This window comes from Varanus komodoensis, unplaced genomic scaffold (assembly GCF_004798865.1).
Source record: "Varanus komodoensis strain SLA01 unplaced genomic scaffold, ASM479886v1 scaffold9, whole genome shotgun sequence".
Lineage (NCBI taxonomy): Eukaryota > Metazoa > Chordata > Lepidosauria > Squamata > Varanidae > Varanus > Varanus komodoensis.
In genome coordinates this window covers 21,294,842-21,320,459 of record NW_025336598.1, presented here as the reverse complement: position 1 = coordinate 21,320,459, position 25,618 = coordinate 21,294,842, and the positions used below count along the sequence as shown (strand labels likewise).

The window sequence follows — 25,618 nt, the reverse complement described above, 5'->3', positions numbered from 1 at the left end:
AAATTAACAGTATAAAATAAGTAAATAAAGAATATAGGAGGAGGAAAGAGAAGGGAGAAGAAGTTGCCCTGGCCAGATCATATATTTTAACAATTAAAATATATAAAAGGGGAACAGCCAGACAAAACTGTGATTGCAGGTTTTTATTATTATTTATTTTATTTATTATATTTATATCCCACCCTTTTTCTTTTAAAGAACTCAAAGCAGCTTAGACCATTCTCTTCCCCCTGCCCTCAATCTTATCCCCGCAACAACCTTGTGAGGTCTAGGTGTCTGTGACTGGCCCAAAGTCACCCAGTTGGCTAAATGGCTGATCAGGGACTAGAACCCAGATCGCCTGAGTCCAAGAGCTGCGCTCTAACCACTACAGCACACTGGCTCTTAGATTTTGCCCATTTCATAGAGGATTATAGGATATTGCCTTATACTAGGTCTTACCATGTGTCCATCTTACCCAGTATTGACTGCCTTCCTCAACCTGGTGCCTTATATATGCTTTCAACTTCAGCTTCCAGCACCAGCATGGCCAGTGGTCAGGAATATTGGGAGCTATAGCCCAAAACATCTGGATGGTCCCAGCTTGAGGAAGGCAGGGGTCTTTCCTATCATCTACCTGATAGTTTGAAATGGAGACGTCAAAGACTAATCCTTCATATCAAGCTCGTGCTCTACCACTGACTTATGGTCCAGCAGATATGAAGCTACAAACCTGAATGGCAAATTTGCCCCTCCTGTTGCTTCTACATGGGTTTCATGCAGAAAGTCATGGAAGATAAAGCTGGCTCTGAGTAATCAAGGTGTTTGTATTTTAACTTTCACATCAGAGACAGTATACCTCTAAATAGCAGTTGCTGGGAATGTGGGTGAGCGGGTGTTGTTGCGTTCATGCCCTGCTGTTGGTTTTCTGTGAGCAGCTGGATGGCCACTGTGTGGACAGAATGCTGGACTGAATAGTCCTACACTAGAGCCTAAGCATGGATATTCTTATGCTCTTGAGGGCCCAATTTTAATCACTGGGATCATTCTGAATGCCATGTGTCAGTACAATTCTAGGGCAGCAGTGGGCAGATGTTAGTGTTGGATCTACTGGTATATCTCTGAAGACTTGCAGTAAATCAGTCAGAATTTCTGACTCACAATTTTTAACAGCCGCAGCAACATCATTAGGACCCTTGTTCTTGTCCTGAATTGTACCGTTGAAATGAGAAAAGCTTGGGAGAACCATGTGGAAGGACTGTGAGCTGTGTTTGATTCTGCTATTCCAAACAAATTTCTGGGTTTAAAACCCTTTAATTCTGCCTTTTGCACTGGGGTGTCTTCTTCTTTCTATTGCATTGGGCTCCATCTGGTAGATTTCAGGATTCCAGGGTTTTTTTTTTTTTTAAAGAGTCTGAAGTCTGCCCCTGTTCTAGGGCCAATCAGATATTGCAAATTTCTCTTTGTCACTTTTTCTTTTTCCTATCTTCTAATATCACAATTTCCTCCTTGGCAATCATGTAGTTGATAATATATCTATATTTACATTATTATGAGGAAGACACCACTGAATATTGCATTTACATATGTTAGGTTATTAGACTGCTCTGTAGAGCTTATCACCTTTAACCTTACTCATGTATTGCGGCGCTATCATTAATTTATCCTTATGATGCATTTGGGAGGCTGCTGCTTTTAAATGAAGCACCTTGCAAGGTGAAGATGTACTAGTTTTACATTTTGATTACGTTGCTTCACTGCAGTATGATGATGGGGAGAAAAGTCATTGCTTACTATCCTTTTTTATATGTAAATGTACTTGGGCAAAACCTTTTAATATGCTTTCTACAAACAATTTTAGAAAACAAACCCATTTTCTACAAATGCACCCATACCCAAATAATGCACACATTCTACAGGGAAATTTTTTTACGTATCATTTTAATAATGGTGTCATTAGCACGTAAGCTGCTTAAAAGGAAGACTCTCCCAAAGCCTTCCTGCCAAGGGAAAGTGAAGGTCAAATAACCTTTTCCTGTATTTTATACACGAGTGACTAAGTATTAAGAGATAATTTTGTGGCACCAAAGGCTCTCTCATACACGAGCTCATATGCACACACATAATTGTACCAATGTTATTCCTACTTAAAGTAGACCCATTACAATAAATGGGACTTAAGTCAGATTGACACTGAATAGAAACCATGGAGTTCAAGGGATGACTCTGGGTCAGTCACAGACATTCAGTCCAAAGTACTTCACAGGATTGTTGTTGTGAGAATAAGATTGTGATGAGGAGGAGAATTCAGGAGAACTGCCTTGAGTTTCTTGGAAGGAAAAGGGGTGGCATAGAAATATAATAAACAATAAAACCACTGTACCCTACTGCTACTCCTGTTTTAAGGCCTTGATATTAATATATTTGATGGCAGAGGATCCATTTTGCTGACCATCTTCCACAGAAATGGTTTAATTTAACAGTCATGTCCTTCATCTTGCCCGGAATGAACAAGGACAATTTGCACAGCAGTGCATTAGAAGTGCATAAAATGTATTTTACCAATAGAATAAACAACTGCTTTTGAGAACATAGTTTAAACATGATGTATCTAGGCAGGACCCAAGCAAAATAATTAACTTTGTGTTCAGAGTCACTGACATCTTTTGACAACATTAGACTGGAGTTGCATAAGGCATCTAGCAGCTTTTCTTCATTGTGTACTGCCACAGGCACAGCCATTGAGGAGTTCTTATCCTTGTTGGTCTGTGTGTCATCCAGACCCAACTTTGGCATCTCTGCATGATACCTTTAGTTTCCCAAACCCATGGACAGAACCACCAATCAGTCTCCAAACTTCTCTGCGGTTTCTCTAATTGTTGGAACCCAGGACCTCCATTTTACTACCCTCAGCGCCATGGCAACACATGTGTCCTCACACAAAATGACTCTGAACACATAGAATTGTTCCTTTTCATTGACAATGTGCCCTCTCCCTGTTTACTTTCAGAAACAGGAAGAAAGCATGAGAGGAGAAGGTGGGGAATCACAGGAAAAGTGTACATTTTATTTTAGTAAGAAATCCTTCAGAGGGCGGAGTGGCTAGAAAGTGTTGCAGGCTTTCTGCAACTCTGGAGTCGGGAGAGAAAGAACCTGCCTTAAAACTTCAGCAGAACAACCAGGATGAGACTGCTAAGGGCCATAGGGAGCAGCACAAGGAAGGAGATACTGCTTGCACGGACTACTGGAGTATGTGGAAAGTGCAGGAAGACCAAGTCGGAGGAGACAGAAATCATGGGGTTGCCCAGAAATCATATGGATGTCTGATAAGTTCAAGCAAAAATCTGAGTGCTGTTCAAACAGCACAGGGTTGAATGCTATGAAGGGTGAACCCAGCCACTATATTGAAATCATTTCCATCTCCGTTGGTTCATGTTCTTCACTGTAAATGAGAAATTTACTCAGACGTATCTGGGCCTATAAATAATACCTGTCTGGGATCACTGGCACCCATTCTCCCTGGGAAGAATGCCCCTGTCATGGTGCTTTGTCCCTCATAGCATTCTTTCTTTACTCCTGTCTATAGTCAAGGAACTGTAGAATTACCGTATTTTTTGCTCTATAAGACGCACCTGACCATAAGACGCACCTAGTTTTTAGAGGAGGGATCCATGGAAAGCTTCCTGATAATCACAGGCACATTCCCCATCACTTCCCCATGGGCTTCATTAAAAGACGGGTTGCCATTTGAAAACACACACCGACCTGTGATTAACAGCTCTCACCTGCACCGGAGGAGGGGGGCGGAGCAGGGCGCGCCGAGTGCGTGCTGGCCAGGTGTGGTGCAGCCGGGCTGGCAGCGTGCCGGCGGTGGTCTTCGGGGCGGCGCAGCAGCAGGTCTTCCTGGGTGATGGGGGTGAGTAGTCCGTCTCTCCGTGCGGCCGGCGGGTTAAAGCCCGCGGCTCCGCCTCCTCCACACCGCTCCCCCTGAGTGGCACAGCTCTCACCTGAGCCGGGGGGGGGGCAGAGGCGCACGCCAAGCGCGTGCCGGCCAGGTGGTGCCACGTAGTACAGGTGGGCCGGCAGGGTCCCGGGCGTCGGGCACACACACATTCGCTCTATAAGATGCACAGACATTTTCCCTTACTTTTGAGGGGGGGAAGTGTGTCTTATAGAACGAAAAATATGGTAACCATCTGAGGACATGTCACAGAGGAAACTCAGATCTGTCTCTTAAACAATCCAGTTTAACTGCAAGCAGCCTGTTCTTTTTACACTAGAGAAGGGCCTCGGCTAACAAGTGACCATTTAGAACATTGCTTGTTCTGCTCTAAAAATGTTCTCAGTGGCTCCAGCAAATCTAATCAGATCTGAACAAAGATGCAGGGAAACAAGGCTTAATAAATATCTGCATGCACAATCTAGCACTTAGTCTCAATTTGTTTCTTATGATAATGAGTTGACAGCCTGGGCCAGACCTCTGGATCACCAAGTCCCAATAAACCCTCCCCACCACCCCAATGCTTGCCTGCCACATCTACTCAGGGCATATAGAAGGTAATGTGCAGTTTTTGTAGCAGAAAGATTCTGCACACTGAAAAAAATGTAGGGCTGAGTTTTCAGTAAGTCTTGAAAAGGGGGATGAAAGGTTGCTGATGGCAATGTGCAAAATACACTTGAAAACGATCAAGTTTCACCCAGCCATCTGTTATGTGAAAAGTCAAGATAAATTTGAAATTGGTAGGTTCTACATTTCAAGTCTGAACACTAGCCTGGCCCCCTTTTCAAAGGGTCCAGAAAAGCTGTAAAACACACTACTGCAATATATCCCCAGAGTATTGAAATATCACCATGGAATTGGATGTGCATATTTTCAACACAATTTTATTCTTTGAAGTTCCATCACCAGCAGTTCACACCTGTGTTTCAGAGAAAGGGAATGCAGAAGATGCCACAATGTGATGTCTGCCTTGGCTAAGGACATATCAACCCGATAGCTGCTTTGCCAATACAGGACAAAACTCTTCATTTCAAGTCTGAAATCCAGGTTGAACACCTTGAGCACTGAGAAATCATAATAAACCTTGGTGTGTATATTTATGGTATAATTGCAATATATTTAGTCACAAGCTCATTTCCCATCATGTACAATCCCTAAGAGTTTTAAGGGTGGAAAAAAGATCTAAAATATCCTATAATATGATATCTCTTTAGAATATATATACTGGAATGAAAGTTATTACACCTGTTCCCAACACTATTCTATATGCCAAGTTTAAAAACCAATTCAACCCTGTAACCATTTCCTAAGAAATGAGGTTTCTCAAATATTTATTGATTTATAACAATTTATTTATTTATATATAATATTTCTATGCTGCACCCATCGCAGAAGCCTTGGGGTGGCTATTACAATATCGTCTTAAGGAAATGTTCACAGGTGACCTTTTGGCCACTGCAGTTCTCTGAAAGTAATTACGTGTACTCAACCAGAAATGGGGATAAGATCATGACAGAGGAAGTGGGAATTCTTCCCAAGCATTGAGTGGGAAGGGGTGACCATTCATGAAAGCCAGTGTGGAGCAGTGGTGAAGAGCAACAGACGGGCTGAGATCCAGGTTCTCTCCCCACTCAGCCATGAAGGTAACTGGATGGCTTTGGGCCAGTCACAGGCTCTCAGCCCAACCTACCTCACAGTTGTGAAGATAAGATTGAGAGGAGAAAGAGAAGTATGTAAGTGGTCCTTTCAAGTGAGTTCCTTGAAAGGAAAAACAAGGTGGCATATAAATACAATAAATAAATAAATAAATTTAGCCTACTCCTCAATTATTACAGAAATTACAATTAGCTTTGTGAAAACCCTCCAGATACACTGGACCAAAAGAAAGATGAACAAGTAAGTCCCAGGTCAGATCAAATCAGAAGCTTCCCTGGTAGTAATCATGACAAAACTGAGGTTGTCATACTTTGGACACATCATGAGAAGGCAAGATTTATTGGAGAAGAAAATCATGTGAGGGAACATTAAAGGCAGAAGAATAGAAAGACCAAATAAGAGATGGATTGACTTGAGAAAGGAAGTCACAGCCTTGAATTTAAAACAGCTAAACAGGGACAGCATTTATTTATTTATTTATTTATTTACTTACTTACTTACTTACTTACAGCCTGTACCAGTTTGGGGGTGCTTTCGTTCATAGGAGAGGACTTGCCAGCATATTAACACCAACAAAGTCCTGCTTGGTCTCTTGTTGCAATTTTTGCATTCATTCTTCCGCTTCTTTAGCGGATCCTCGATTAATTCAGATCAAGCCACAGGCAACCTGCTCCAGACTCCTACGGAGGTTTTCTGTGGAAAGAAGGGGCGCAAATGTTGCCCGCGCGCGTCCATCAGGTGGCCGCACCTGCCGAAGCACCACGCGGCATCCCAGGACTGAACAGCGCCTACCCCGTCCCCGCTTGCAAAACAGCAGCACAAAAAGCCCGGCGCGTCAGCTGCTCGCGAGGTACCAACCGCTCCTCTCGCAGTCGCTGGCCGGGCTTGACGTCAGGGCGGGTTCCCCGAGTTGCCGCCGCGGCTTGTGATTGGGGGGCGCGTGGGCTGGCGGGGCTGAGGCGGGGAGAGGCTGCTCCCGCCCGCGCCCGCGCCAGCAGCCGCCTTTCCTCATGGGCGGCTGCACGCTCTGGAAGGTGCGGCGGTCGCTGCGCCGCGGCGCCAGGCGGCCGAGCGGGCAGCGCGGCTAGGAAACGGCAGAGGGCCGCGGAGCGGGACTCGCGTCCTGCTCGGGCAGCGCCGCGGGCGCGAGGCGCAACCTTCAGGGGAAGCCTTACGGAGCCCTCCGGCTGGGGCGCGGGCGCCAAGGCGCAGCTAGGATGGCGGGAAGAGCCCGCTGAGTTTGGGGCGGAGGGAAGAGGGTCTCTTTCACGAGCACGCCTTGAGACGGAGCCCGTCTCGAGGAGAAAGTCCTGCTCTCCGGGAGGTTCGCCCCCGCTGGAGGAAAAGAAAACACGCCAACGAACTGTGGGGCAGAGAAGGCGGGATAAGTGGCCGGGCGCTCCGGAAAGGAGATTCCTTCTGGTGGCGCAGAGCGCGCGCGAGAGCAGCGTTTTTGCGCGGCAGGGCGGGGGGCGCAGCCCCTTGGCCCCAGAGCCTGAATCGGGCGACGAAGGGGAGCGTGCACGGGGCAAGAGGGGGCGCAAGGAAGCGGGTGGGTTGGGCGAGCCAGCCCGCCTCCCAGCCGCGGCTTTGCGCCCGCGGGGTCCGGAGGCACTCGCGGGGCGCTGCGCGCGGCGGCTGCCTCGTCCCGTGTGCGCGCTGCGCGGAGGCAAAGTGGCCCGGGGGCGCCGTCGGCAGCCGCTGCAGCAGCGGCAGCAGCCATGGCCTTGAAGGACGGCGGCGGCGGCGGAGGCAGCACCGCCACGATCTTGCCCATCAGCGACATGGTGTCCTCTTGCGCCTCGCCGGCTGCGGCGGCGGCGGGGAGCGCCTTCCCGGAGGTGGTGGAGCTGAACGTGGGCGGCCAGGTGTACGTGACCAAGCACTCGACGCTGCTCAGCGTGCCGGACAGCACCTTGGCGCACATGTTCGCGCCGCGCCGGAACGCCACGCGGGAGCTGCCCAGGGACAGCCGGGCGCGCTTCTTCATCGACCGCGACGGCTTCCTCTTCAGGTACGTGCTGGATTACCTGCGGGACAAGCAGCTGGCCCTGCCCGAGCACTTCCCGGAGAAGGAGCGCCTGCTGCGCGAGGCCGAGTACTTCCAGCTGGCCGAGCTGGTCAAGCTGCTCTCGCCCAAGGTCGCCAAGCAGAGCTCGCTCAACGACGAGGGCTGCCAGAGCGACCTGGAGGAAGCCAACTCGCCGGGCAGCGGCGAGCTGCTCCCGCCCCACCCGCGCGCGGGCGAGAAGCGCGCCGGCTTCATCACCGTCGGCTACCGCGGCTCCTACACCGCGGTGCGGGATAACCAGAGCGACGCCAAGTTCCGCCGGGTGGCCCGCATCATGGTGTGCGGCCGGATCGCCCTGGCCAAGGAGATCTTCGGCGAGACGCTCAACGAGAGCCGCGACCCGGATCGCCCGCCCGAGAAATACACCTCCCGCTTCTACCTGAAGTTCACCTACCTGGAGCAGGCCTTCGACCGCCTCTCCGAAGCCGGGTTCCACATGGTGGCTTGCAACTCCACCGGCACCGCAGCCTTCGTTAACCAGTACAGGGAGGACAAGATCTGGAGCAGCTACACCGAGTACATCTTCTACAGTAAGTCCTGGATTTTCTGCGCCACTTTCTCATCTCGGCGTGGGTGGGAGAGGAGGGCTTAGAGCGCTAGGGGCTTAGTAATTATTTGAAAGTAATTCAGAAGAAAGTATCTCCAAAGTGCGATCCTATGCAAGTTTAGACAGGAAAAAAAGGCCCACAACTCCCAGTATACCATTCTGTGTTAGGAGATGAAGTCCGTTTGCTCTGTCTGAATTTGCGCAGGGTTGTGCCTTAAATATGTGCAGTTACCACCGGGGTAGCCGTGTTAGTTTGCTGTAGCAAAAACAACATAGAGTTTTGTGCCACCTTTAAAACTGTCAGGTTTCTTCTGCAATACACTCCTGCCAACAATGCTTGCAAAAACTTGTGCCAACACTGATTCAGAGTTGCTTTCCTTCAGCACTAAGCCTCCTCTTAGGATTAGTAGAAAGTCTTCTAGGCGAAGGATGTGTGATTACAAGAGCCTTCCAATTCTGAATATCATGGCATGTTTGGCCCCAGCAGTGATAGTGGTAGTATTTGTTGTTTGCATTCCTCCAAGGAACTTAGAGCAATGTATAAAGCCCCCTGCTTAATTTAGGAGTAGTTGTTGTTTGCATTCCTCCAAGGAGCTTAGAGTAATGTATAAAGCCCCTTTTAATCTCACAACAACCCTGTGAGGAAGGCTGGACTGAATGATGATGACTAGTCCAAGCCTACCCAGTGAGCTGAATTTGGACCTTGATCTAGTTCTGGAGCTAGGCAACTCTTCTTTATTTTACTTTCTCAAAAAAAAACCAAAACCGTTAGGGCATGTCTAAACATGCATAGGATTGCTCCCTTAGTCTCTCTTAAAATTCTGCATTAGGGAGCCCAGAGCTGCAGGCACTTCTGTGTATTAATGACTCACTGCAAATTGATATCTGTCTTGTAATTTCTACTTATGCCTGTGCACACTGTAGAGAAAGAGCAATTTGTCAAACTTTCTGTGTAAAAGGAGTAAATAACTTGTAATTTACTCACATATTCCTACTATGCCAAGTCTGCTGCTTGGCTCCATTTAAAATATAACTGTGTGTGGGAACAAAAGAAGAGTTGCCAAATGATCCACGTCCAACGTGTAGTCTTTTCCTGGTTGAAAAAGAACACAGCCCTTGCTATACATTCAGCAGCATTGTGAACAAATTCTTTGAAAATAAGTTTTAGGCACATGCATGAGATTTGCATACAAATTATGTTTTTAGGCTTTGGGTGATGGTTAAAGGAAATGTGACTCTTCTGGGATTTTTTTTTCCTTCCAGATCAGTTTCCTCTTTATGCTAGTCTCCCAGGACTGATTTACACATACATGATCATTACTTATCCTCTCACTGATCTTAATTATTCCTTACATGAACCATACTGTGAACTGCTTCTATGGAAAAATATTGTTTGGCTTGACATTTGGGGATAAGAAAGTTCCATCTGCTGGGATATAAGTTACTGCTTGCTCAAGGAGTGTGTGAATTGGAATGTGTGAACTGGCACTCAACCTGTGTATCTTGTGTATCTTGACTTGGCGGTACAATGTTCTTGTTTTATGACTTGGTTTTTTCAACAAGAGCTTTAATCAAAGGAGTAAACAGATATTTACTGTGATCTCATGAAGATTCTGACTCATATTCTGATTCTCTTAATGTGTGATTGTAAAATGGATGTGTTAATATTTTTCTCTGTGAAAATGGGCTTTTTCCCCATGAGAACCATTGGAAGCATTAACAGCTATTGTGTGCTTGGAACTCTCCTTTTTAAAGGTTCAGAGAGTGATGTAGTTTGACTTTGGGGGTTTTTGAATTGAAGATGCGCACAAGATTAAAGCAGACAATGCTAGATGGAAAACTTTTCAATATTTTATCACTATGTTTCCTTTCATTCCCATTAACTATAAAGTAAACAAGACTCCATTTGGACACATTTCAGGGGAACAGAGGACAGCAAGAAGAGTTTCAGTTTTCCAGTGATTATTAGAAAGGTTTCTCTTTCCAAAAAAAGAAGAGGAAAAAATCTGTATAATAGGTTAAATTCATTTAAAGGAAAACCTTTTTAAGTTAGGTGTACATAAACATACAGAATTCACATTCTACAGAAATAGCAAAATAAAGTGTACATCTGTGTGCTAGACAGCATCCTTAAACCATACAGGGTGCGTGTTTTATCAGACAATACCTAAAGAGTGATTTGGACTATTGAAAACACAGCTGAGTTCAAAATGGGAACTTCATTTGCCAGAAGTTGTTCTTCCCAAGATTGAGTCAAGTCCATTATGAGAGAGTGTTTTCTTCCCATTCACTTGTTCCCTATGGAAGGTCTCTCTGTGTGTGCATTGATGCTTTTACTATTGGAAGGATAGAGGATGGAGGAAATTGGAGCACTTTAATACAATGGCTGTGTGACTAGGAAATGGCTGTGATTTCCCATTAACCCACCCACCCCCAACTAAATACAAGGGAATATAATGGAAAATGTATGGATTATCACAAATTGGTATGTAAAGAGGCAATTGAGGACAACTTGTGCACCCATCAAATACATGGGTTCTTGAAACTAGTCACTACTGATGTGTAGAATAAATTGCACATTTGCAGTGATAATGAAAAGGCTGCAAGTTGGATATTGTAACAGCAGAGAGCAAAACAAAAGACGTTACTTTAAATGTGTGTTTAGTAGCTATGTCATTTAATTTTTACTCCAGAATAGGCACATGGGACCTGACATGGGTCTTAAGAGGCTCCCGACCACTACCCACCTGCTGAGGGGCCCATTCTGGATGGTGGCTGGACTGTTTTAGAGCAAACGTGGAAAAAAGTGGTTGCTCAACACACTTTCAAAGAAATGTCTGTTTTGTCCTGAGATATACAGTAATTTAAACCTTGAGTCTGTGTAGGCCTGTGAACTAACTCTGAAAGCCAAAGTTGATGTGAATAGCATGAATGAGATTAACATACAGCAAATGGTGATTTGTTTTGTTTCAACTGCAGATAGCAGCCTCAGTGACCCTTTAGCTGCACTAGGACTTACCAGATTGGAGAGTTTAATCTTTTCTTCCTTCTATGGGCCCAGTGAACATTCACCCCCACCATGAGATGCAATTTGGCATAGGGAGGAGAGTTTCCATCAGATTGGGCAGCCCTGCTGCTGTTTGAAAAAGGGTAAACCTTTAATTACCTCAACAGAAAGGGAGTGCAAGTAACCCTCTGCTACCCTGTCTATCTCCAATAGTTTTAGATTTCTACAAGTCCCCAAATATCATTTGTGTCTTCAGGAACTGGACTGAAATTATTTACTCCATGATAGTTCATTTACAAAGATAACTCTGTAAAACCTTTGTATAAGGCACATATCCTTTTAATATTTGCTTCTGTATCAAGATGTACAAGAATAATTTTCAAACAGAAATGCAAGAAGGTTTTCATTAGTTTGTTTGGTATCCCAGGAATTGGTGACACAGCCAAAGGTCATTTGAAAATGGTGCATTTTTTAAAATAACTTTTAATGCCTTTGTTTAGTTGCTCTAAAAGATGATCTTAATTCATCAGAAAAAGACATTTTGCATTGCAGCATAAGTTGTGCCTAGACACACCATTAAAATGTCAGTCTCAAACTTCTTCTAAAACATTGCCTATTTTAAGCTGAAACAAACATATATGTCATATTTGAAGGGAGGAATCTTTCAGGCCAAGCCACCTAGTACTGATGTGTAGGGCTGAAGGCAAAAGTATGTGAAGCCAAATTTATCATCACATATTAGCATAAACTTCTTGCTGTCAGTAACTGAAACTCAGGAAGGGAAGCAACTTTTTAGAATGGGGAAAAACCACCTAGAATCTGGGACACCTTCTAAGTAGCAGGGCTAGGGGAAGGGGCTTGTCTACCTGGTGGGTTGCACTGGAACCATGGTGAAACCCTAGAGGGCTGCATTTAGCCCACAAGGTTGACCTCAGGACTCCTTTTTTAAGGGTTGGCCAGGGCAGTTCCGCATTACAGGGCTCCAGTTTGAAAGCCCAACCCCAGCAGGTACCATAAGTGATGTGGCTTAGTTCGAGCTCCATCAGGTCCTCCCCCAAAATCACCTGCCAGCCGTAAGTCCATCAAGCTGCTGCAAGGAATAGAAGGAAAACAGGGCTACTGCATTGACTTGGCCAAAAAGCTCACTCTTTTTGGCTCCTCCTGGACTGATTCTATTCCAGCTGGTCATTATAAGAACCAGCATTTAACATTAAGAGTTAAATAGTAGTTTGTTTTTTTACAATCTTCCATCTGAGTTTGTTTTTTTTCTCAGTCTTCCATCTCCATCTCTTCTTCCTTTAGCCTGCAGGCTGAGATTATCTTGTTTATTGATTGAATGCAAGTTGCTCTAGGAGTCTTTTAAGTGGGAGACCAAGGGTAAAGATGCCATACCTAAGAAACCAACAAATAATACCTAACTAACCATTCAATAGTTTGTTTTTCTTTACTGTTGTCAACATATACTCATGTTCAGACTAACTGTATTGTCCTTCAGGATTCTTAATTGTGCTGACCCCTGTGTTCTTTTGCAGGCATGACCCTATGCTGTAGCTTTTTGTTTTACCTGTACTTTGCAGATGGGTATTGTAGTAGCCTCTGTTATTCAAACACCCACTGTGTTTTCCCCTGGGGCCAACTAGTTGTGGCTGGTTTTGGCCTACAACATTTTCTGGACTGCTTTACACTCCTTGTGTTGGTCCCACCATGATTCTTTTTACCCCAGTTGGTTCCTGGGCTGCTTTCTTGTTCTCCTGGCTTGTTCTCTTACATTGCAAGTCACAGTCTTCTCTGTAATGTGATATCTTTTCACATGAGCAGATACACTTAAGTGCTTGCATTTTTCCTTTCCATTCTTAGAATTTTGGTTAGTGATTTGTGGAGAGCAGCTTCAAAATGATAAAGCCCCCCCCCCCCCCCCCATATAGTTAGTAGTCAGTGTCTCACTATTTGGTTATTTCAGCATTTTACAAAATACTTTTTCACCTTTGTAAAAAGAACTATCAGAAACTTTGTGGTATATTTGATGCTATGTGCATATTATGGAAATACACTGTTAGTTGTATTCTTAATATGTTAAAAAGTCAATTCAAACTTATAGTTGTTTACAAATAAACCAATAAATCATTTACTTGTCCTTTTGAGGAGAACTTGTTGTTTGAGGAAAACTTACTTTCAAAAATAGGAATACTGTCAACTGTATTCCAGTGAAGTGCAGAGGTGGAGGAAATAAATCTTTTTCCACAATTAATTACTGGGTTTTCCATGTGAGTGCGTTCACTTTGTGTGTATGCCTGTGGGTGCCTGGTCTTGCCTTATTTTTAATAGCACGATGATGCCTAAGCTGATGGCTTAGTCTTTTGTATTAATAGCTAGCCGTTATTAGCAAACATAGCATAAAACTGAATATTGATCTTTCTTGGTCAGATAAAACTATTCAACATACCGGGAGTATTAAAACTGAGGCAACAATTTATCACTGCAAAAACAAATGATGTTTTTCCCACCCATCCCCATTTCTAAGCTGAAGAGAAGGATGGATCTTTTCCTATCCCTAAAGCTACACGGTAATGAAACCTTTGCCAGGATAAAGTTGGTGAAAAGGTTGATTCCCTGTTGACTCTGCTGCTGTTAATACAGGTTGCAATGCTGGATACTTTCCTGCAACAAAGGAAAAAGGGAAAAATCCATAGCTTATCCCACAGAGGAAGAATCAAACTATCCAGTTGAATATATGCTATTCAGTGTTGAATGCAAAGTGAACCTTTTTTAATACTATGATTGTGTCTGTTCACACTCTGTTTTATTGTAGAAAATACTTTGGACTTTATGAGTGCTGTAGAAATCCCCTCCTCCATCTCCAAGGGCTGGTGTTCTATTTTTCCAGTCTGCAACTAAGTGTGACACAGTTTTTGAAATTTATTTCTGTGATAAATACAGTTCTTACATATGTTCTGTTGTATGTGACAATTACAGAAGTAAGCAGGAGCACGAAACAAACTGTGCACCATGATTGCTTAGTGGAAGGCTGCGGAACCTGGGCCCTCTAGAGATAATATAAATGTACATGGCCATGACTGCTGATGTCTCCACAGTGCTTTTGGGCCATTTTCGCATCCTTCTTTCTGTTGAGAAAGTCAAGGAATTCCATGCCTTTCCCAGCCCAGCTAAAGTCATTGGAAAGAGCAGCTACTTTCTGTACTGGTCAAGGCAGGTACCACCTTCATGTGCCTCCCATCATGATAAATGATAAGCCAGGGTTCCCCCAGAAATCTGGATTAGCATGGCAGGCCTGTGAGATTTGCTTAGTAGATGGAAGCAAGCCATTAGGTGTTACCTGGTCACCATTCTGCTCAAGAGCTATAAACAAATTATCAAAACGAATTTATCAAGCAAGTTAGCCAATTTGAAAATTTCTGAGTAGAAGCTTGAGATTGAAATTTTAATGGTGTGTCTAGGCACAACTTATGCTATAATGTAAAATGTCTTTTCCTGCTGAATTAAGAACATATTTTAGAGCAACTAAACAAAGCCGTTAAAGCTTATTTTAAAAATGCATAGTTTTCAAATGATCTTTGGCTGTGTCACCAAACATAACCAATATCTTCATTTAAGCATTTGGCCATCCATTTGAGGGAACATTTAAAAACCCTGAGGATAGTTTCCCACCAATGGGGAGGGAGTGGGAAGCGTGAGAAAACCTGCACATAGCCCTGCTTTACACTCTCGGAGTTGTTCTAAATTTTGTCCACAGTTCTTTGTCAATACTATAGGAGGGTCTAAAACGTATCTTATTGATTTCCAATGCAAGGAGAAATCTAATTAAAAATGCAGAACTATTTAGGTTTGCTTTTTGGGCCAAAATCCATCCACTCATCTCTTTTGTGTTTCCCAACTGACATAATGTTCATGTGTAACCTCCTTGCAGCAGGTATCTGGCTGGTTTACTCATGGTATTCCCTTAAATGCACATGTCCATGCCTCCTGATACTACTGCAGGGTTACAAGACCATGCAAAATACAAATATGTTAATAGAAAGTAGGAATTGTTTAAACAGTAGTATTATCGTAATATACTAATATGTCTTCTAACTTTGGTAATTTCCCCAAGATATTATTACTGTGTTCCAGCTATTATTAATTTTGGTATTGGTCCATTAATACAATAAACCTTATACTTAGCATGCATCATTGTCTTCTTCCTCTTTATTTACAAAAATGAGTTTCTAATCTTCTGTGAAGTTAGCTTGTGTCTTCTGGAATGGTCTTATTTATGATTATCCTGAGGACTGCAAAATTTATTAGTCAATAAACCAGTAGAAATCTTTGACAGCATGACAAATAGTGAATTATTAAAAGTTAAGCTTAATTCCAACTTCCTACCAGGAGGCTTAGAATACTTTGTCATTCCATTATAAGATGTAAGGATATATTCAGGAGGAAATAAATTGCCTGCAAAGCAAACTTACAAATATGCAGCATAGGAATAGTTCATCAGTTCATATTAATTCATAAGCAAGATTGAATATTATGAAGAATTTCATAGCAAAGATTAACATAAGTGTATACATTGTAATTGACTTGATTAGTTAGGTCAATAAAGAAGATTTGGGTAAAGCAAATTGAATCAATAGTCCCATACATTGTATAAAACTTTTTGGCAATGATTTTATCATGGACATGAGCCATGTCCTAAAATCATCTTCAGGTACCCTTGAATTCAAACATCCTGATTAAATCAGTGGCATTTTAAAGTACTTAAATTTGATTTGGTTCTACCAAGTATTAATTTTGTCAATATATTAGTCACAAGCTTATTTTATTTGGTATGAATTGAGACTGGTCCAAGACTTAACTTTGGACAACTTTGCATCAGTGGACTCATTTAAATCTCATGTGGAAACCATATTTCACTAATTCTAGCTGCATGGCTGCATGTGATTGTTTTAGTGGAAAAAGGCACTGTGCACATTTTCAAATGCACTACTCTATTTTCACGTGTTCTAGAGTTGAGCCCTTGCTCAAATTAAGCCCTGAAGGGACCTATTAAAAAGAGTACAAAAAAGGTACTGACTAAGAATGAACTAGTGTTGTGTACTAAAGATGCTACTTGATTAAATAAAAGCATAGTTGGATATATATTACTAACATTATTTTTGTTATGCTAAAACTCAAATTATGTTATTTTTGCCCCAGATGATAGTGCACGCTTGTAACATAGCTGTTGTCCTCTATCTTAAAAATTCAAATGGGTATTTGAGAGTATTCAAGCATTAAAAAGTGCTTGAAATCATCAGTTGTTCCTATATTTCACTGTCATTTCAGAAGAAAATCCCTACAATCTGTTTGGCAAAGCCATACCTTTTTTTTTTTTTTTTTGAAGAAGGAGACACTTGATTTTCAAGAGTTAGTGGATATTTTATTTTAGTGCAAGTTTGTAAGACTAGACCCCAGGAAAATGATTACACAGATAAAAGACAAAAGAATATATGAACTATTATTGCAAGCATGGAGCTATTGGAGAAATCACAAATTCTCTAGAATAATATCAGGTAATTTATTCTTCTTTACATTGAAGTGCACAAATTGTCAGATCAGCTTTCCTTTTTAGAATTGTGAAAATGAAAAAGAGATCTTAGGATTTTCAAGAGGCCATATGCATTTTATTTTGTGCCTTGATTCTAAAAACTGCTGATGCACCACAGATCCAGCAGGAAGGTGGTGCTATCTTTATCTAGCAAAGTTTGCGTCTCTTTAGAAGGAAAGAGATAGTGCATTGACATCAGCACAGGAGTTCTGACTGTGTTAACTAATGTCTTTATCTTGGCAAAGTAAACAGGCAGAGTGTGGAGCAACAGCTCTGTGAGGTGATGTTGTTCCTGGCCAGTGATAAAAATCATAATTCATGATGAAATAAAAGAGATGTCAAGATTTTTTGTGCAGCTTTCCCCTCTTACAAAGAGCCTGCCTGATCATACCATGTGAGAGGAAAGTTGATGTGATGGTATCAGGCATTTAGAGACCTTCACATTTTGAAATGGAGGGCCATGGAGGTAGCTACCTGCTACAGAGCTTCTTCTAATATCTGACCAACATCTAGCATGTTCTGGGCAGTCAGAAGAGAGTTATGAAGGTGCTGCACCCCTTCTTTCCAATGCTGCATGTCAGCAGTGAGAGACAGACTGGCAGCAGATACAATCATGGGGTGAGTGAGCAGCAACATGTCCTTGCTACTCAAAAATGCCACTATCAAATTTCTGCTCTTCCTTTTTCTTCCACTGGATCACTAATGTTACACTTCTGAAAATGGACATAACAAAGAGGACAGCTGGTAGCTGTCCTGGTGGGCCATGGAACCACAGAAAGCAGTGACTTCTGCTCCTCATGCCTATACTGCGTCCTCCTCCTCCTCCTCCTCCTCCGGTTCTCTAGGAGGCAAAAAGGAGCAGCAGTCCTTCTTCCTATCCTTTTCAGAAGTTAGAGAAGACTGCAGGTGGGACAAAAATGATGCAGTTCGAAATGGTGGTGTCTAGCCAGCAATGGGCCTTCTTCTGGTGTGTGTCTGGCTATGCCAGCTTCTGATTGTAAGCCTGTCTGGAAACATAATAAGTCCAGCCATTAATGCTTGAAGTCCTTTGTCTCTTATCTGTATACAAATTTCAATCACAGGTACACTTGTTATGGAGAAAGTCTCACTTAACTCCATAGGATTTGCTTTAAAGTAGGCATGTGAATAATTGTGCTGCATTTTTTTTTAGTTTCTGTGACATTCTCTTAATATAATGTTCTGCCTCCTATTCAGTATCCTTCACAGAATCTATCTATCTATCTATATTTATTTATTTATTTACTATATTTATATCCCACCTTTTTTCCTTCCAAGGAGCTCAAGGCAGCTTACATAAATCTAGGTTTTCAGGAAGTGTTGGGAAAATTTGGATAGATCCTGTCTGAAAAGCATTACTTCTGTGTGCCTTTGCATTGTGGGATCAAATCCTGTCTTCCTTCTCAAAACCAAGCTGTCACTGTTTAAAATGGCATTACCCGCTCCTTTCTCTCACCTTTAGCTGTAGGCTACAGTAGGCCATTTTAGCCCAAATATACATTGTAAATAGTCATTCTTGGAATTCAGTTTACAATAATCTTTTGATAGCCCAGAGGGCTTCATGTGCCCTGATCATGCGGAATGTTTAGAGTTGAGATAAGGGTCTGAGCTTATCATGAATAGTTTCTAGTAGCTTGAATTTGCATGTCTGAGCAGACCTGGAGATGGGTTCAAGTTACTCAGTGTCAATACAGGCAATTAGAAATAGTTTAATCTCATTGTTACAGTGTGATTGACTGACATTTCTTTATCTGTTCTGTATGTGATGACCTCAGAATCTTATTGTAATCTCTACATTCTGTCATCAATTGCCCTGTACCTGTGTACCTATAAATGCCCTGTAATGGTATTGAAGCTTTGCAGCAGAGTTCATCTCTGCCTGCCCGGTAATGCAGCATGCATTATTGTGAGTGTACCGCGGGAACCTTGAGGGTTAATACAATAAAGCCTCAGATGGTCTGGACGCTTGGTCTTTCCCACAAACCCGAGTTTTATTCCCTCTTCTCAAATTGAGATTCCGGGATTCTGACAGAAGACACAAAAGCAACAAAAATATCTAGACCTAAATAATGTATAATTCTTCTTTAGCATTGTACCTAACTATATACAGTACTGACATAAAAACCTAAAGGTCTAGCAGAGGGTTTTAGCTGCACGGAAATGAAATTCTAGAATGTTCTGAATGGATGGAATACAGTCATTGATACTGCTGTATAATAGCTTCTGAATTTATGCAGCAATGGCTCCTTTAGTGGAAAAGCTACAGGACTTGTTCATTGTAAGGGAGGTCTTTCCTTGGCAAGAAGCAGAGGCTGCATAGTGAACATCATCATGCATATTATAAGGTTTCATTGTTGGAAAGGGAGCAACTGATAGTATACACTTACTTCTAGCAACTTAGAGGAATTTTTTTGGCTCGTGCCATGGGGAATATTCTGGTTAAAAGGTGTGTTGACTTTGCTAGTTGATAAAGATACTTGAAATGTTGAGATGGTGTTGCAGCTTGGGGCAGCATACAAAGGGAGAGAGAATTTCCACATGAGAAAGGCTGTATTTGGGTATGAATACTGATTCTGAGGTGGCAGTGTGAGTCCAGAAGTATTTTGGTATATTGTCAAGCTTGGCTGCTAGAAATGAGTAACAAATGAGATAGTAGAAGGGGAAAGGAGCGGTTAGTATTACAATTCAGTTGTCCACAACCCTAATCTTGCTACTCCAGGATACTTCTTGTTATGTACCATTAAGTTGTCACCAACTTATAGCAGCCCTGTGAATGAAAACCTTCCAAAATGACCTGTCCATGTACAACTCCATTCAGTTCTTCCAACTTCAAGGCTGCAGCTTCCTATTATGGAGTCAATCTGTCTCATATTTGGCCTTCCCTTTTGTCTTCTGACTTCACTTTCCCTAAAGTGATTGTCTTCTCCAGGGAGTCTTCCCTTCTCATGATGTGTCTGAAGTATGACAGCCTCAGTTTTGTTTTGCTTCTAAGGAAGTCTCTGGATTGATTTGATCTAGGACGCACTTGTTTGTCTATGTGATGGTCCAGGATATTCACAGATACCCTCCACTCCAGGACCATGTTCCACATGCATAAATTTTCTTCTAGTTTGCACACCCATATATTGTCATTGGAAACACAGTAGTGTGGGTGATCTTGATCTTGGTTTCCAATAAAATGGAGATACTAACTGTAAGTTGTTAAGGACCTTGTGACCCAGATGCTCCTCTTTCCTGTGTCTATTTTCCTTTTGTGGCTTAGTTGACACCTTAATCTTCCTTGGTGCAAGTGCCTGTAGCTCAGTGATAGAGCATGCAAAAGGCATCCAATTAATTATCTGGCATCCCCATGTATGGATGGGAAAGGCTCCTATCTGAAGCCTTAGAAAGCTACTTCCAGCTATTAAGAACAGTATTGATCTAGGTTGGCTGATTTGGAATAAATCCTACATTCTAGCTTCCTACATTCCTGTGCTTTCATTATTCCAAAGGGCCTGTTTAATCAAGACATTTTTAGAGTGAATCTGTTTTGTTTTTTTTAAGTTTTGGTATTGGCCTCTTTGCTCAGTTCTAACTTAACAAGATTGTTCTGGGCCTAAAATGGGAGTCCCATCTGTGCTGCCTCATCTTCTTGAAGAAATTTTGGGTAACAATGTAAGGTAATAGTAAATAAATAATGCATATCATTGATTGCTTGATTGACAAAGACCAGGATTTCTGAGAACAAGCTTGAAACCCTCTAATTTAAGATGTTAGAAGAGGAGGGATTGAGTTAGCAAGTTCTAAGACTACAAAACAAACTTATTAGAAAGGTTTGTTGCTGATCGCAGTACCTCAAAACACCCCAAAAGTAGTTGGCCAGAGGAAGTCTCCAAAAATAGTTAGCCAGAGGGATACCACATATTGAATTTCCTGTCTCACAAGGGAAGGGGGAGAAGAACAAAATAAACTTTGTGTAACCCACAGCTAACAAGCTAGCCTGACCTTGAATGTATTACTCAAAGAGTATGTGGGAAATGGTTATAGCCTCCATGAAAGTTGCAAATGTGTAAGGAGTAAGAACGTGGCAAGCCTGTGTGAATCTCTAGCAGATAAGAAATAGACATGGGAAATATCTGGTCCTTGACATAAGAAAGGACTCTTTGAAGCTAACAGCATTGGGGGCATGGCTCCATTGATGTATTGATGCATTAGATGTGTATTAAGTGACCTAATTGCTTATGTAGGGTATAAAATGCATGTACTGCGGTGCAACTTTCAAGACACTACTTTGGACTATGTATCCCCTTTTGTCTCCCTTTATTCTATACTTTATTCTATAGTGCACTAGGATAAAGCTGGTTTGGCTCTAAGTCTCATCTCAGGCTCCTTTTGACTTGGGGTTTGGGGTCCACCCGGGCTTGCCTTAAGCTGTTGACTGGCTGAGTTCTGTAACATGAGTTCGGTAACAGGTTGACTGGACTTTGTAAGTTACTGATTTTAGTTCTGTCTTACATTTTATTAAACTTGAAACCATGCATTGACTGTGAAAGCAGAATTTCTGAATGGCAACTGCCTTCATGATGAAATTTGGCAGCATGAGTCCTTGCATAAGGATATAAATAAAAAAGCTCTTCCAGACCTGCAGAGCCATGATAATTCTGATGACAAGGAAGTTACTCTGCTATTTAATCTATTGTCTATCCTCCATATCAGGCCTGCCTTTCAGAAGATCAACAGAATCTGCCTAAAATTTATCTTGTGTGGATGCATAGCCTTCTCTCTTCTCCTTTAGATTTCAGTAGGATCTTGCGTAGAAATTCCAATAGTTTTGGAATGTGCTTGGAGATGGAATTAAAAGAACTATATAATTTCTGCTTTCCAGCCCAAGCTTTTCTGCCTGTCTTTCTTTTTTTAAAAGCAGTTTTAAAGAATGGTTTTCTTCTACACTAGATGGCAGTACGCCAGTATGTGTGCATTAGAATGGTTTAATAATCTCTTTTCACAGGGGTAGGGAACAATAATCTCATTATTGCCTATTGCATACAGGGAATTAAAAAACTGCAATTTGGGCTTCAGAATAATGAAACCAAATAAAATAAGCTGCAAAATATCTATCTTTCTCTCTTGAGTGTTTTGTTTAAGGACTAGGCAGTTTCCCATCGGAGAGTGTACCTGGTGCTAAAAGAGTAGAATTGGGTTCTAAGCAGGGCGTAAGTACCTTTAACAACTTCATCAAATCCTTGGTCAGTATTTTCATGAACCAGTTAATGGGCATTAGAGTAGTGTTTCTAATGCTTTGCCTTTAGAAGAATGCTGCTGATTCAGGACAAGTTTCCATCTACTAGAGATGGATGTATCCATCCATTTTGATACTGTTCTGTTTCTCTTTTTTTGCAGTCTTAAATTCATTGTGAATGTTGAAACTTTAAAGTTTGCATGAAAAAATCATACATATTTTTGTGCACATTTCTACTATTACATATATTTTTGCATGCAGTTTTGCCTAATAACACATTTTACAAGCAATTTCAAAATATAATGCATTTTAATATAATGCATTTACACTTTTGTGTGCACTTTCTCTAATATACACATTTTTGCATGCAATTTTCTAAAAGAGAACTCCATTGCAATCTTCATGTTCATCCTCTCCATGTTCATTTGAGAAGATAACTGAGTTTTAGGATTTCAGAATTGGTTCAAAATTCATATTCAACCACAAACAGTATGAATTTGTTTCATCCTTACCATTGAGCCTTGTATCTTTTTCTATGGTAGCCAACTGCATTCTTCTGGGAACCACAGAATGAGTAAAGGAGAATTGCATGAACCAGATATTGTGTATTTCTTGATACTGTGACTCTCCATTTAGCTCTTTTAGCAAAACATCAACAGTATTCCAGTCTCCTGTGTTGCTCTGCTTTGCTCCTTCATCTTCTTGCTTTCATACCTCACCAAACCAGCATGGTTTCCCAGCACTGCTTCTCTTCATGCCTCTGTCTTACCAGCATGAATTTGCTTTCTGGAGTTAGCACTCCAGCTTGGCACTCTTGACATGTGGTTACCTTCCTCCTTGGTCAGTTGCCTCAGAATAAGCACTTAGTGAAAAAGTGCCAAGCTGCCCTCCATCTCAGAGGCAGCAGCATGTGGCAGGAAACTTGTACAATTTTCTTGTGGCTTATAACAACTAATGAAGTAAATAGCAGTGGTAGTTTACTACATTTCGTCATCTTTACTGAAAGGATTTGGAAGAACGTCATGTGCTTCACTTTAACAAAATGTCTTAAATCCCCTCTGCCCTGGAAGTTATTATTCATTAGAAGAGGTTCTGAATCTTGACAGCAACTTACCATTATGTGTGTAAATGCACAAACTTAAAATTGATTCAGATATTATGGTCGTCACATGGAGGTCAAGAGAAATGTTTTAGCATATGAGCATGCTTGTGTGTGTATGTGTATGAGAAAGAAGGGAAAAAAACCCTATGCAAGATGCTTCCAAAGTGGATTAATATGATCATGTAGAGAGTTTCTACAGAAATTTCTGCCAAGAATGTGCAGTGCTGATGTTTGCACTATCCGTGTGATCATCCCGATTCATGTAGTGAACAGCATGCAAAACAAATATCTCATTGGACCATTCCTTAAAAACTTCTTGAAAGGGAGAACACAAGGACTCTATTCTCTTGGCACATGACTGAAGGAGAACTGCTTGAGCACTTTCTGAGCCAAGGCCAAGTTTGTGTAAATTGTCTGCCAGTTCGCACTACTTTCTTCATTCCTTAAAAGTAAACAGGGTTTTGGTTCTTAAGCACTGATACAAAAGTAGACTTTCTAAAGATGAAGATCAGTCTGGAAAGCCATCTGTAAGGAACAGAAGAACTAAGAGGTTGACTTTTAAAGTTTTTCTTCTTGTTTCTTTCTTCTCACTCTCAGTCACTAATTTACATACAGGTCAAGCTGCTTTTCTCCCCATGGGAGAGAAGATACAAGGTTACCATGTTGCTGGATTGCTTTTAGTTTTAGTTGGCAAAATGGCAAAAGGGGAAAGGCTAATTAGTCCTTCCTCCTGGTCTGTACTTTGATTGCAGCCTTTCCAGGTTGCTTTTCAGTCAAAAACATCATCAACAACTTCATAATCATGGAAGATATTGAACTTGGTCTCATATTTATTTTGGACTTTGGGTAACCCTACCATCTGTGTTGGCGAAGCACCTTAAGTAATTCTGGAACGAATCCCTTTCTGTATGGGCAATTAATGACCAGGTTTCTCAGATGGCATTTTCAGTCTAGTGTCTGCCATAAACTGGAAAATATCCCACATGACCAGTTCTGGCACACACGAAATGCCATCAGTTTATAATGGAATGGTTTCTCAAATGCTCTTCGTATGTGTTGCAGTATGTTTATTTTGCTTATTCTATTTTTCCAATCTGTCCTACTTTTGACTTCTTATTGATATATTGATATATTTATATGAATGTCAAAACTATTATGACCAATGTGAAAATATTTCACATTGCTTCTTTTTTCTTAATACACTCTTTGTCTTTGTGCGTGTGTGTTTCTGCTTCTATATGCATTTTTAGATTCAGGATGCTATCCAGTGTGGCTGCCCGTAAACTTCCAAAAGTGGAGGATTGTGGGCATGTAATGGGGTGTGGGGGCAGGAGGAACAAGGAGACATGGATTACCTCCATGCTTCCTTTGCCCTCCCAAACCCCTAGATGTCAAATTTTGGCTGTTTTATCTCTGCTTGCAATGAGGAGGGACTGAAGCACTGCCAGAAGTTCTTCTACCCCAGACCTGGGCGTTGTATGGCCCACGGGCCACATCCGGCCCGATGGCTGACCCTGACTGGCCCGCATGAGGTCACTGGCAAATTAAAAGTCAATGCAAATATATATCGTCGTAATATAGATGCAAGCAATGAAACTGCACTGCTTTTATTTTGAAGGATCTGCTAAATTGAATTGAATTTATTGCTTTTCATGTAATGTTAATGTTAATGTTTTTGTGAATATTCATTAAACAGTGTTGTTCTGTGCTCCACATTTTCATTGTATCATTGTAATGTTTCATTTACTGTTTTTATAGAGATATATATTGAGCAGAGCTGTAAGTGTATTGGTCCGGCCCTTAACAACTGTCAAAGTTTCTCATCATGTGGCCCCATAGGAAAATTAATTGCCCACCCCTGTTCTACCCTGGCAGAATCTTGCTGCCCATCCAGTAAGAAGTCAGCATAGCTGAAATGGTGCCAGTTGTGAGAGCAGAGGGAGACCATTCTGAACTCGGAGCTCCAGTGCCAACCTTCGACCTCTATTCTGAGATTGGAGTTGGGGCTCCAAATTTTCCTGTGGCCATCTAGACAGCATCTAGTGGCCATAGAATTGTGGTCCTGATGAATTTTAAAACCTGTATTGCTCAAATAATGCAAGGATCAATCATACAGCCTTTAGTGGAATTATACAATCTTGTTAGTCCTTGTTTTATTAAACAATAAAATGTTGTTAGCATTATTAAAAACACCAATACAGATAAAATGTATCTTTGGATGTCAGAGTTTTCAATAAAGAAAAAAAACATTCTGTAAAGATATGCCTATATTTCTTAGGCATATTCCATCCTGTGGCAAGCAAGTTACTTCATATCCATGTTGTACCATACTGCAAATGCTAGATATAAGCAGATATTGGCTATGGCCCTTCCTTAGTTTTGCCTCAGTGATTCTAGTTCTTTGGAAATAAATATTGCTTTCCAATTCCTAGATGA

The 25,618-nt window shown here is 41.8% G+C and overlaps 1 protein-coding gene across 1 annotated transcript in view; it reads left to right on the top strand.

Moving 5' to 3' along the window:
* Positions 1-7,356: 7,356 nt before the first annotated feature.
* Positions 7,357-25,618, top strand: part of KCTD8 (potassium channel tetramerization domain containing 8) — a 71,849-nt gene continuing 53,587 nt past the window's right edge. Inside the window, exon 1 of the mRNA XM_044418368.1 lies at positions 7,357-8,236. Coding sequence (XP_044274303.1) covers positions 7,357-8,236 — 880 coding nt within the window. The remainder of the gene's footprint in view (positions 8,237-25,618) is intronic.